Source organism: Hyalella azteca, unplaced genomic scaffold, assembly GCF_000764305.2.
Source record: "Hyalella azteca isolate HAZT.00-mixed unplaced genomic scaffold, Hazt_2.0.2 contig5156, whole genome shotgun sequence".
Classification (NCBI taxonomy): domain Eukaryota; kingdom Metazoa; phylum Arthropoda; class Malacostraca; order Amphipoda; family Hyalellidae; genus Hyalella; species Hyalella azteca.
The window spans coordinates 1,127-13,228 of NW_025935355.1; the positions used below are offsets into that span (position 1 = coordinate 1,127).

The following is a 12,102-nucleotide window of genomic DNA, read 5'->3' on the forward strand; positions in this document are numbered from 1 at the left end:
ACGCGTGTTGGGCAGATTTATGATTAAAGCATAAAGCACACAACACACGAATTTTTTAAATTTGATGGTGAACGTACAGCCCGACCCACGTTTTTTGGGGTGAGCAATAATTTATTTTCTACTTTTTAGTCCACAAGAAAAACATGGTTTTTTAAGAGGTTACGCAGCGTCAGTGCCTGCTAGTCTATAACGTCGGCGCCCACACGTCATACTATATATATATACTATATACCGTCAACCGGGGCTACTCGGCACAAGTGGGGCTACTCAGGACAGGCCTCCAACACGGCGTAAAACTGTTGTAGTAGCGAAACTAATTGGAATATTGCAAAACTAAAAATAGTTGCGTAAATGTCAACATTTTTACTATCTATGTAGTATAAAGGAAGTCGAAAAATACTACATTTACTTGCTTTGAAAAATTCCTGAAAAAAATGGTGAAAAACTATATTTTGTAAAGTTACAACTGCTAAGGTATGTAGCAAAAAAAAATTTGCCATATTTAAAAATTTTACTTACATCCTGTAAGCTTACAGATACGAAAAAAATGCTATAAGGCTGCAGATATGAAGCTTGCAGTGGACAAGGTTGTTGTAAATGCTCAATGGCATGTTCATGGATACGGTAGTATCGCATCAATAATATGATAATTGCACATCAATAATACGGTAATTAATGTATATGGCAATATCATATCAATAAAGGAAAAACAAGTAAAGATCACAGAAAATGTCATTTATTCTACCCCTACATCATCTACAGTGAAAGAGGAGGACTTCAGAGTACTGTTAGTAATGGATGAGTATGCTCTGCATGCTTCAAATGTTTTGAAATGAAGTTTTGTTCCCATTGTCCCGAGTAGCCCCAACCGACGGGGCTACTTGGGACAATCTTTATTTTGCGTCTGGCACCTTACGAATAGCATATGGAATTTTTTTGACAATGCCATTCGATAGCCCTCGCAAAGAGCTATAAAATGAGCCTAAATTTGTTTATGAAATGTTTCATCGTAAGAAGTTATTAACAGTTATTAAAAAAAAAAAAGATCAAATCTGTCCCGAGTAGCCCCGGTTGACGGTATATATACTTTACTCAATTAAGCTAATTTAGGTCTCTAATTGCTAGTTTTTATGATTGTATCTGAAATTGTTAGGCGAAAATAGCCTGCATGCCAAATTTCCGATCTCTAGAGCAATCAGAAGTGGGCTAATTTTTGTTGTCAATGTTAACAACAAACAAACAAATGCGAAGCTGAGTAAAGAAAAACGTGTTAAAAATGAGCCCAAACTTGTTAATGAAATGCTTCATGGTAAGAAGTTATTAAAAAAATGCTCAAAACTGTCCCTAATTACCTCATTTGATGGTAGATAGAATTGTGCCCTGGCATCATTGAATGAAAAGTAATTAACCTAAACAATGATTTATTTCTCCAAAAAATCTAATGGTTATCACTAAAATATTCCTTTCTGTTCCAGGTATGTTTTTCATGATCTTTTTTTTTTGAATTCACTTGACCCAATTAGAATGGTGTGAAATTACAAGCCATCCTGTATGCTTACTGATACAGATGAAATGCTATATGGCTGCTGATATGAAGCTTGCAGTGGACAAGGCCATTGTAAGTGCTCTATGGCACGTCCATAGATAACAGTAATATCATATCAGTAATACATTAATGTATGTATATGGTAATATCATATCAATAAAGGAAAAACAAGTAAAATGTCATTTATTCTACATCTACAGCATCTATAAAGGAAGAGGAGGACTTCAGACTACTGTTAGTAATGGCTGATTACACTTTGAATGCTTCAAACGTTTTTAACGTCAGTTTTATCTCAAGTGCCCCGGATTACCTTGTTCCCAGTGGTAATTTGGGATGCTTTTAATTAATTGCCTCTGGCACCTCACAAATAGCATATGAATTTTTTTTTTAAGACACCATACCAAAGCCATCACAAAGAGCTTTAAAATGAGCCTAAACTTGTTTATGAAATGTTTCATAGTAAGAAGTTGTTAACAAAAAAAAATGCTCAAAACCGTCCCTTATTACCCCATTTTACGGTACATTCTGCATGCTTCAAATGTTTTAAAATTAGATTTTATTTCAAGTGTAAGCCTCCCAGGGTAATTTGGGAGGCTTTTATTTTGTGTCTTGCACCTTACAAATAGCATATGGTATTTTTTGAAGATGCCGTATGATAGCCCTTAGAAAGGACCTTTAAATGAGCCCAAACTCGTGTATTAAATGTTTCATGGTAAGAAGTTGTTAATGGAAATAAGAAGTTATTAATGGAAAAACGCTCAAAATCATCCCTTATTGCCCCATTTGACAGTTTTAGAAATCAAGGTTCTACTGAATCCAGTTGATGTATTTTTAATTTATGTCCAAAATTTCAAACATTTTAGTTTGAAAGTTTAAATCAAACTATAACATTTATTTTCCATTGCTTCTAATACCGTCAAACGGGGTAAAAAGGGACGGGCGGGGTAAATAGGGACGCGGGTCCCACATTTCATAGAAATGTTGTAGGTAGCATAGTAAGAAGTTATTAACAAAAAACGCTCAAAACCATCCTTTTTTACCCCGTTTGACGGTAGGTACTTAATTAAGTAGGAGGCTTGTAATTATGAAAACTTCGACACAGTCCATTAAAGTAGAACATATAACTGAAGAGTTTAAATGTGAAAGACCTGCTCCTCTTAAATGTCATCTGACTATCTTTTTTTCTAGGGCTTTATATGCAACTGTCATAGAAAGGAAGTACTTAAGTATTTATAAAGTACCTACTATTGATGTACAGGTATTTTGTGCTGTGCATCAATCATACATTCTTGAAGTTTTTATTGAAGTAACGTTTCAAGGAGAACAAAGTTTTAGATAAATAACAATGGCTAGTAATGAAGTTTGTGAAGAAAGTGTTAGTGAACTTTTTGATAAGACAGTTAATTTGTTTGAGTCAATTAAGGACTCTAATTTAGACCATGGCTCAGCAGAACTACAAGTGAGTTGCTTTTATTACTAAGAGCAATAGGTCAATTTGTTTAACTTTGCATCATATTTTTTTTTATTTTTTACTATCCAATAGTAATAGACAAATAGGTGAGCACTTATTCTGCTGTGTTGTCCTGACTTATAAGTAATATATCTTGCTGTCAGTGCAGCTGCTTCTTTTAAAACCAAAGGCTTTTTTTGGGCATCCAACTAACATTATTTTTTTTAGTTGCTTTATCATTGATGAATACCAGTATTATCTTGTTCAGAATATATAAACCAATACTAATTATTCATTTATATTATTGCTGAAATATATAGGTACCTACTAACCATCTCGATGCAGTATATATATATGGAGAAATGTACTAATGTTCATGTTGCTACATTGATAAAGTTAAGATAGGTAAGTTATGAAAATTTTACTCAACTATTCTGCTGAATTAAATTCATAAAAATCAAATTTTGTTTCTCTTCCATGAGTCTGAGGTTTTGTAAAACCCTTAAATTTAAGTTCAATGTGATGGCTTTAAAATCTAGAATTATTTTTCTATTCATATTGTAGCTATTTAAAGCTTAATCAAATATCATTGGAAGCGTGTCTGTTGAGAATTACTTACACTATTCATACCTTATGCTCACTAATTTTGCTTCTATATTGATTTCAGAGAGACATTGAAAAGTGTAGGTGTGCATTGGAGCACCTAACCTTGCTTGTCTCGCAGCTGGGTCTATTCAGTGACAATGAAGGAATAGAAGAATTATCCACACCTACTGTCAAATTTCTGCTGCTGCCAGCATTGTTAGGCTACATCACCAGCAGGAGGAAATGCCAGCCCTTCAACCCTTGCTCAGCCACAAAGCCGCAGGAGTTTGGGGAGGAGGTTGGTGAGGTGCTTCCCACCCGATGCCACATATTGAAGCTTGCCACTGAGTATTACGAGGACTTCATTACTCGTTGCAGGGATTATGGTATTACCAATCAATCAATTCCGAAGAGAAATGTCAACCACTTTGGGGAACAAACAAGTGCCAGGCCAACTCCAGAGGTGGGTTGCTCCTATCTTATATATAATTAAATATATATTTTGAATATATTTAATTCACTATGAATCATCATTATAGACTGAATATCTCAGATTAGTTTCATGTCTGTTAAATTCAGTGAGGCAATCAAGTCTTTGAATATTTTTGATATTGACATAAATGTCAACAATAACATGGTTATATGGTTTTTATTTTAACTAAAATCCTTATTTATTCATCAGTATGGGACACTGAAATACATCACTTGGTCTTGACTGGCATTGAAGTTTACTAGTATTTCATTTATTTGTCGTAAATTATCAATGTTGTTTTCATCAATTAGATGCTTATCATTTTTCCAAGAGCCTTGTTGATATATATTAGTTCATTTAATTGAGGATGATAATTTTCATGTTCATATCTGAGCATCATCAAATAACTAAATATGCAATTGATTAACGTTCTGAATTTGAACATTTTTTCCAGCAATTGAAGGCCATGAGCCAAGAAAGAGAGCAGAAAATACTTCGTTATAAAGAGAAGAAAAGATTAGAATTGCAGCTGAAAGAGCTGCGCCAGTCCAAGGTTGAGCCTGATGATGAGACAGCTCGAGAATTTTACTTGAAATGGTTGGAAATGGCCATCATTGAGAGGTTTGTATCATCACTGATGTGTGATACATGAGCTAAATGCTTTATAAAAACTAGGATTCATTTTGCATTTCTGATGCTGGATTGTATCAGGTCTTTGTGTTATGTGCCATAACTAATGTAGGCTATGTTAGCTGAATGTGTTAGCCCTATCATTGTATTGATACCAGAGTTACTCATGGCGCAGTCACATTGTCTTCAATGCAGTGTATTGATACCAGAGTTACTCATGGCACAGTCACATCATCTTCAACGTGTTGCTGTGATTTGAACCCCAATATGGTGTGGCATTCCAATATGGCGGGATATTCCAATATGGCGTGGCATTCTTGGCAGTGTGGAGGAGCTGGAGAGCTTGGGAGTGGAGGCGGCCATGCTGCAGAGGATGGCTGGTATGCAGAGCAGTCCTCAAGCCCATACACCGACCCCTCGCAGCGGCTCATTCAAGTAATTTGCTGAAGAAATTATTGTCTTTGATGAAAACCAATGATTTAGAATGAAATTACTTAGGGATTATGTATATTTTGTCATATATTATTCACTAAAAGGAGGTTATGGTTGTGGATATCATACCTAAGTACGAGATGCCCATCAATAGACTCGTAAGTTTAAAACTTCTATAATCCATGCATGGATGGCTTCATTCAACACAATCTCCTAGACACCAAAATTAGATCCTGGTCAAACTGATTTTTTTACTGGAAATCCAACTCTTCCACTTATATATGTATTTTTTATATGTTAATTGATTTTTTTTAATGCACTTATTTCTAGGCCTATTCTGATCACGCGTGACGCCTTACAAAAGAAAGTTTTTGGCCTTGGCTACCCCAGCCTGCCTGTCATGACGGTTGATGAGCTCTATGAGCAGCGCGCCAAGGAGGGATGGTGAGAACTACAAAAGAAGGTTTTTGGCCTCGGCTACCCCAGCCTGCCTGTCATGACGGTTGATGAGCTCTATGAGCAGCGCGCCAAGGAGGGATGGTGAGACCTGCATTCTTCTTCTTGTCTTCGCCATCTTAGTCTGAGCATTACTTTGAACATAAATTTGAACTTCATGTTGCGCATGCACTTATTCCTAGTGTTACGTTGCAGATAAGTTTGAAATTCACATTGCGCATGCACTAATTTTGAGCATTACTTTACACATAAGTTTGAACTTCACGTTGCGCATGCACTAATTTTGAGCATTACTTTGCACATAAATTTGAACTTCACATTGCGCATGCACTAATTGCTGGTGTTAGTTTGCACATAACTTCTAACCTCACCATGTACATGCACTAAGGTCTTGTAGTTATGATTCTGTATTAGAGAAATATATAGTAAATTATTTACGAGGAAAGAATTAGTTATGAGGATTGCTATTTACACATATACGATTAACATCTAGTAAAATTCTAATAATTCATAAGGGTCCACAGTGCATTGAACCATCAGTGACGTATCTCGGCTTGTAGCATACGATCACCAGAAGTCAAAAGATACTGTTTTGTTTAGTAAAAGTAAAGCAAAGCTGTGATGTCAGAGGCATGAAGTGTTGTAAGGCGTAGTGGCGCTGGTAGAGGTAGGAAAAGCTATAAAATGAAACTTTTGCCTAAAATGCAAACACTAGCGTAACGTTGAGTTTCCTGAGGTACAATGAGCTATGATATAGAACTGTATTGCCTGAGGTACGATAAGCACTAACGTTACGTTGATTTGCCTGCGGTAAAATAAGCACTAATATATAACTGGCGCCTGGAGTAAAATAAGCACTAACGTTACGTTGACTTGCCTGAGGTGCATTATGCACTAATGTAATTTAGTATTAGTTGGTGCCTGTGGTACGATAAAAACTAATGTTACGATGAGTTGCCAGAGGTACAGTAAGCACTGATGCAGAGCTTTTGCCACAGGTACGATAAGCTGAGCGGTCCGCCGGATGCCCCGCACGACGATGCAGATCAGCGTCCCGACGACGAACAGAACAGCGATGACGACGCGAGCGAGGAGACGAGGCGCCGCCTAGCAGCCCGTGACGAATACCGGGACATGCATCGTCGCGGCTGGGGGAACACGTACAATAGGAGCTAGGAGACCGGGGAACACGTACAATAGGAGCTAGGAGACCGGGGAACACGTACAATAGGAGCTAGGAGACCGGGGAACACGTACAATAGGAGCTAGGAAACCGGGAACACATATAATGACAGTAGAAATGATAGAAATTGGGGTATAAAACAATAGGAGCTGAAGGGCCATCAAGGATGTCGCGGAGAGGGAGAGGAGGAAGACGCGTGCAATAGGTGGAGCTAGAGGGGGGAGGGAGCACGTATTATTGGAGCAAGTTTGTATCATAAGGAGGGAACGTCTGGCAGGGGTTGAATTAATATTTTGGCTTGGAGTAAGGGGGTAAAGGGAGGGCAAAATATAAGATAAAATTTATACATCTTTCCATTATATCCCCAGGTGAAACTAACCGATAGAGTTGGCCAACGGCACAAGCATTATCTGGTGGAGAGAAAGCGCCTCCAATGAACGCATTACACGAGTAATGCGCCACGTAGCGCAGTGGGAACGAGATGAAAGGAGCTAGTCGTGGGTTCGAGCCTCGGGAAGCGCAGTTCATTTCTCGGTGTCGCGCTTGGTAGCCGTGGAGATGGAGTAGAGTGTCCAGCATTGTCTTGGGTTTGTGTCCCTAAACGAATTCGGGTACTTAGTATGAATTCGGTAAATATATTCATATTCGGTACATGAATTCGGGTACTTGTTACCTGGGATGATCTTTAGGTGTTGTTGACGAGACTTCCATGCCCTGCAGCTGCAGTGCCCCAGCTGTTGTTAGTAAATACATTGAATTATCGGCCATTTTAGGCCTTTTTTGTTCTCGGATTTGGCCGATTTTAGGCAACCTGAATTATGTACCACTACCTCCTGGAGAAATACATTTCGTGGTACGCATATGTACCAATACGTAGTCAACGTGTTAAGGTCGTTGTTGACGAGACTTCCATGCCCTGCAGCTGCAGTGCCCCAGCTGTTGTTAGTATAGCAGTCGTGCTGCGTTTAGCCAGCGGCTGCACCCGGCATATCTACGCCGCGTTAAGTTACAAGACGGGTTGCTTATATCCACAAATTGGACTGCAGTGCGCGGTGGTAGGTGGTGCATCTGTATTGCCGCAAGCATTGTATTATTGAACTCCTCATGAGTCCATGGATATCTCCTACATTTATTTCTAGCGTAGACATCCACTGAACTCCGTTGAATGTATATCGTGGGGTCTACACTCAATGAAGAACACATATACAAGCGTGGCTCAGGGCAATGCTGACTTCAGCATTTAAGGGAAAACTGCGACCCCTGGCTGCCCCAGCTGACATCTTACTGCGACACAAGCATGAAAAAGAGTGCTGTCCTCACTCCGTATCTCGCTTGGCCGGTATTTTACTCAAACCAAAGCAAACACGAGCACAAAAAAAAAAAAAACTGCAGCCACTACAGAAGTTGAGTAAAGCTATGAGTCCTCTGCCTTTTTAGCGCATTGTTCACGGACTGAGGCAAAATTTACTAATAATCGAAGAATTGTGGTAAATAATTATGTAACTTAACCTATTGTTCGGTAATTACATGCCCTTTTGTTATGTACTTGCTTGTATATCAAGTATATTGAGTACCTACTCAATTTTAAATGGGTTTTCAAGTGTATGTCGAAATTATCTGAACCAATTTTTCACAAATCGGATCAAGATTTGTGAACAATTGGTGCTCCTGTTAGAGACACATTAAAATGGACAGTCGTAAATTGAATTTTTAGTTTTGGGTTAGCAGAAATAGCGCCATGTCCTTGCTGTTGGAAATGTGAAAATTTCTGGAATATCTGGTCGATTCCTTGCTTATACTCAATAGATTTTCCTCCTCGTGAACGCACGCATCTGTAAATAATTCCCAAGCTTGTAAAGCGATTATAAAATGATCATATTCCTTCATAAAACTTCTGCAATTTGTTGCACTGGGTTGATTTTTATTTGCATGTAAAGTCTCTGTCTAGTTCGTCAATGCGTTGTTGAAAACGTGACCAATTTTACGTTTTATTGAGTTGTGGAAATGGGACCATCCTGAGGAATTTAATCTTACGTAACACCCGCAAATTGCAGGTGAAAACTTGTATGTCATGCATCTAATAAACATCGCTTCATAATTTCATTCCGTAGTGCCAATAGATTGATGCGATGTTGAGTGTTAAAGAAAGACTTTAGTTAAAATTTAGTTTGTCTTCCAGCTCAATCTTCCTAGTGAATCAAGGTGACGGTGATGAATCATTCAAAGGTTTCCTATTCCTGATATTCATTAGTTACTGGTCGGAAAAAGTCTACCTGATTGATTTTCATGTCAGATATTCTACGCGTTCATGGCTGACACCTCAGAATCAGAGGTAGAAGACGACAACCTGCCAAGTGAGTACATTTTAAGCTCCTATTGAGTGTCTTGTAATAAGAGCGGTCAGTTTTAGTGTGCTCTTTCAACGCAGTACGTCTGGCCGTCAGAATTGGCTGTGTAACTTTGTACGCCTGGCAGGCAGTACCTGTTATGTAATACATAAACGTACGTTTGGCAGGCAGTGCTGGTTTTGTGATGTACTGATCGGGTTTTATGTAATATCACAACGCTTGGCAGGTAGCACTGGTCAAGTTTTGTGTTGTGTCTGATGTGATAACGTCTGTAAGGCCATCGTGGCTATGGGCTGTATTAAGGTCTTACGTCATGTGGGTAGTAGAGGCAGCGTTGTGTAAGAATCGTACGTCTGGAAGTCTGGACTAATTATGCGCTGTGTGAGTGTCGTACGTCTTGCAAGCACTCCTGTTTTTATTGTGTTGATATCCTAGTCTGGCAGGCAGGTCTGGTTTTATGCTACATTAACATAACATCGTACGTCTGCCAGACACTCCTGGTCAAGCTCTTCTGAAAGCCTGCAAAGACGGTCAGCTGGACGTTGTAAAACAACTGCTCAAGAGTGACGTCACTGCCGTGAATGCTGCCGACGCAGACGGCTACACTCCCTTGCACCGCGCTGCGTATAACAACCACAGCATCATCCTCAAGGTACCACACAGCGTATAACAACCACAGCATCATCCTCAAGGTACCACACAGCGTATAACAACCACAGCATCATCCTCAAGGTACCACACACGCTGCAAATAGCAACCGCTCCTTCTTTGGTTCCACTAAAATATGGTAATATAATAATAGTAGTAATTGCCAAATTAACCAATAAATTTTTTCTGCTTCCATTAGCAGCCAATTAACTGAATTGCCGAATAAATGGGATGTTTGAAAAAGACTTAAGGTTCTATTTTAAACTCATTTCTGCGTGTCATTTCTTCACTGTGCTGTGCCACTGACCGTGCTGTGCCACTGACCGTGCTGTGCCACTGACCGTGCTGTGCCACTGACCGTGCTGTGCCACTGACCGTGCTGTGCCACTGACCGTGCTGTGCCACTGACCGTGCTGTGCCATTGACCGTAGTTACTGCTGCACTACGGGGCGCGTGTAGACGCCGTGACGGTAGACGGGCGCTCCGCCCTACACTCGGCCTGTCACTGGGGGAGCCTGGAGTGCGTACGGCCGCTGGTGCGAGCACACGCTGACATCAACGCCCAGACCTCGGGGGGGCAGACGCCCCTACACCTCGCCGCTGCCAACGTCCGCGCAGGTCAGCCGTGCACATTACTCTTAAAAACACGTAAAAACAACACTCAATAAAATTAATGGGTTATATTGTTCAGATAATGACACACTTTGCCGCTGCCAACGTCCGCGCAGGTCAGCCGTGCACATTACTCTTAAAAACACGTAAAAACAACACTCAATAAAATTAATGGGTGATATTTTCTTGATAATGACACACTTTGCCGTTGCTAACGTCCGCGCAGGACATGCGTGCACATCACTCTTAAAAACACGTAAAAACAACACTCAATAAAATGAATGTGGTATACTGTACTGTGCAAATAATGACGCACTTTGCCGCTGCTAACGTCCGCGCAGGTCAGGCGCATAACTAACTCTAAAGATCACACTCAAAATATGAATGGGTCATATTGTCTAGATAATTACTCATTTCCTGATCGTGGTTCTGATGCGGAACCTTTTACTGAGCCAAACTGAGTCAGGATGACTGAATTTAAGTAATATATGTGCATCGCTATTTATATTAAGTCTCACTGGCTTCTCTGAGAGAAAGTTTGCATTCGTATTCTAGACGAGCTTTTAATTAATTAATTTTATTTTTAATTTTATTTATTTTCCACTTTATTTATTTTTTATTTTCAACTCCCTCTATCTTCTGTTTTTTTTTCTTCGCATCCCCGGCAAAATCATGTTACTCATGTTACTGGCCACGTGTAAAGAGTTACTGGCGGCTTCCGTGGCCAGTAGCGTCTATACTCTATAGTATAAAGTGGCGGGGCCACTAGCACGACAAATAGTGGCAGGTAATATTCGAAAGTTTTTCTGTCAGCCACCACTGTCCCCATGGACGAGTCACGTGTATCTTATTTACCTGCTATAATAACTCCATTTAACTTAATATAAAAGGTAGCTATTTTAAATCCATTTAACTTAATATAAATGGCAGCTATATTAAATCCATTCTACCTAATAAATATGGCGACTGCTTTCGCAGTTCGTTCGTATGTCACGTCTTATTTATTTAAATGCTTTCTTAACTCCATTCGACCTAATGTAAATGTTAATTGTTTGCTCAGGTCGCACGCTGAAATATCTGCTCCGGCAGCCGCGGCTCAAGAAGGACATCGTGAACGCGCTGGGGGAGACCGCCCGGGACCTCGCCCTGCGCTGCGGCCCTTACGCCCCCTTGTTCGACAGCGTCAAGCAGAAGCCCTTAGTGGAGGACTGCAGTGATACACCTGCAGCGATACATCTCGAGGACTCATCTGCCGACCTTGAGAACCCTTCTTCAGACCTTAAGATCCAATTTTCAGACCTTAAGAACCCTTCTTCAGACCTTCAGAACCCTTCTTCAAACCTTCAGAACCCTTCTTCAGATATTAAAAACCCTTCTTCAGACATTAAGAACCCTTCTTCAGACCTTAAGAACCCTTCTTCAGACTTTAAAAACCCTTCTTCAGACCTTAAGAACTCGTCAGGTATTAAGGATTTTTCTTCGGACCTCAAGGACTCTTCGGCTGAACTTAGGAACCCTTCTGCAGGCATTAAAGATCCTTCCCTTGGTGAAATTTCTCCTGCTATTAGTGATCCTTCAGCTGCCCTTGCAGACTCTCTTCCAGCTCGTGATGTCACTGCTGCAGACACGTGTCCAGACAACCTGATAACTGCCTGCGTTGATGAAACAAGAATAACTGATAGTTGATTGTGGCTCTTTTATTATAAGTGCAACTGTTTACAAGTCACAACCCTAAGTGAT

General features: G+C 39.9%; 2 protein-coding genes across 5 annotated transcripts; both read left to right on the forward strand.

Moving 5' to 3' along the window:
* The first annotated feature begins 2,731 nt into the window (after positions 1–2,731).
* On the forward strand, positions 2,732–7,098 carry LOC108669054 (immunoglobulin-binding protein 1). 4 transcript variants are annotated; one of them, XM_047880309.1, is made up of 8 exons: positions 2,732–3,005; positions 3,664–4,044; positions 4,508–4,674; positions 5,008–5,118; positions 5,446–5,470; positions 5,567–5,655; positions 6,570–6,740; positions 6,772–7,098. In XM_047880309.1, the coding sequence occupies exons 1-8, from the start codon at positions 2,892–2,894 to the stop codon at positions 6,776–6,778; spliced, it is 1,065 nt and encodes a 354-aa protein (XP_047736265.1). In that variant the 5' UTR covers positions 2,732–2,891; the 3' UTR covers positions 6,779–7,098. The 4 variants fall into 4 exon arrangements, with proteins under 4 accessions (XP_047736265.1, XP_018011827.1, XP_047736264.1 ...); XM_018156338.2 differs by having other exon boundaries at positions 5,446–5,482; positions 5,579–5,655; positions 6,570–7,098; XM_047880308.1 differs by having other exon boundaries at positions 6,570–7,098.
* A 1,702-nt stretch (positions 7,099–8,800) lies between these two features.
* On the forward strand, positions 8,801–12,054 carry LOC108669055 (ankyrin repeat domain-containing protein 49-like). The gene is made up of 4 exons (XM_018156340.2): positions 8,801–9,108; positions 9,594–9,754; positions 10,182–10,368; positions 11,423–12,054. Exons 1-4 carry the CDS (start codon positions 9,063–9,065, stop codon positions 12,046–12,048), a joined length of 1,020 nt encoding a protein of 339 aa, XP_018011829.1. The 5' UTR covers positions 8,801–9,062; the 3' UTR covers positions 12,049–12,054.
* Positions 12,055–12,102: the final 48 nt, after the last annotated feature.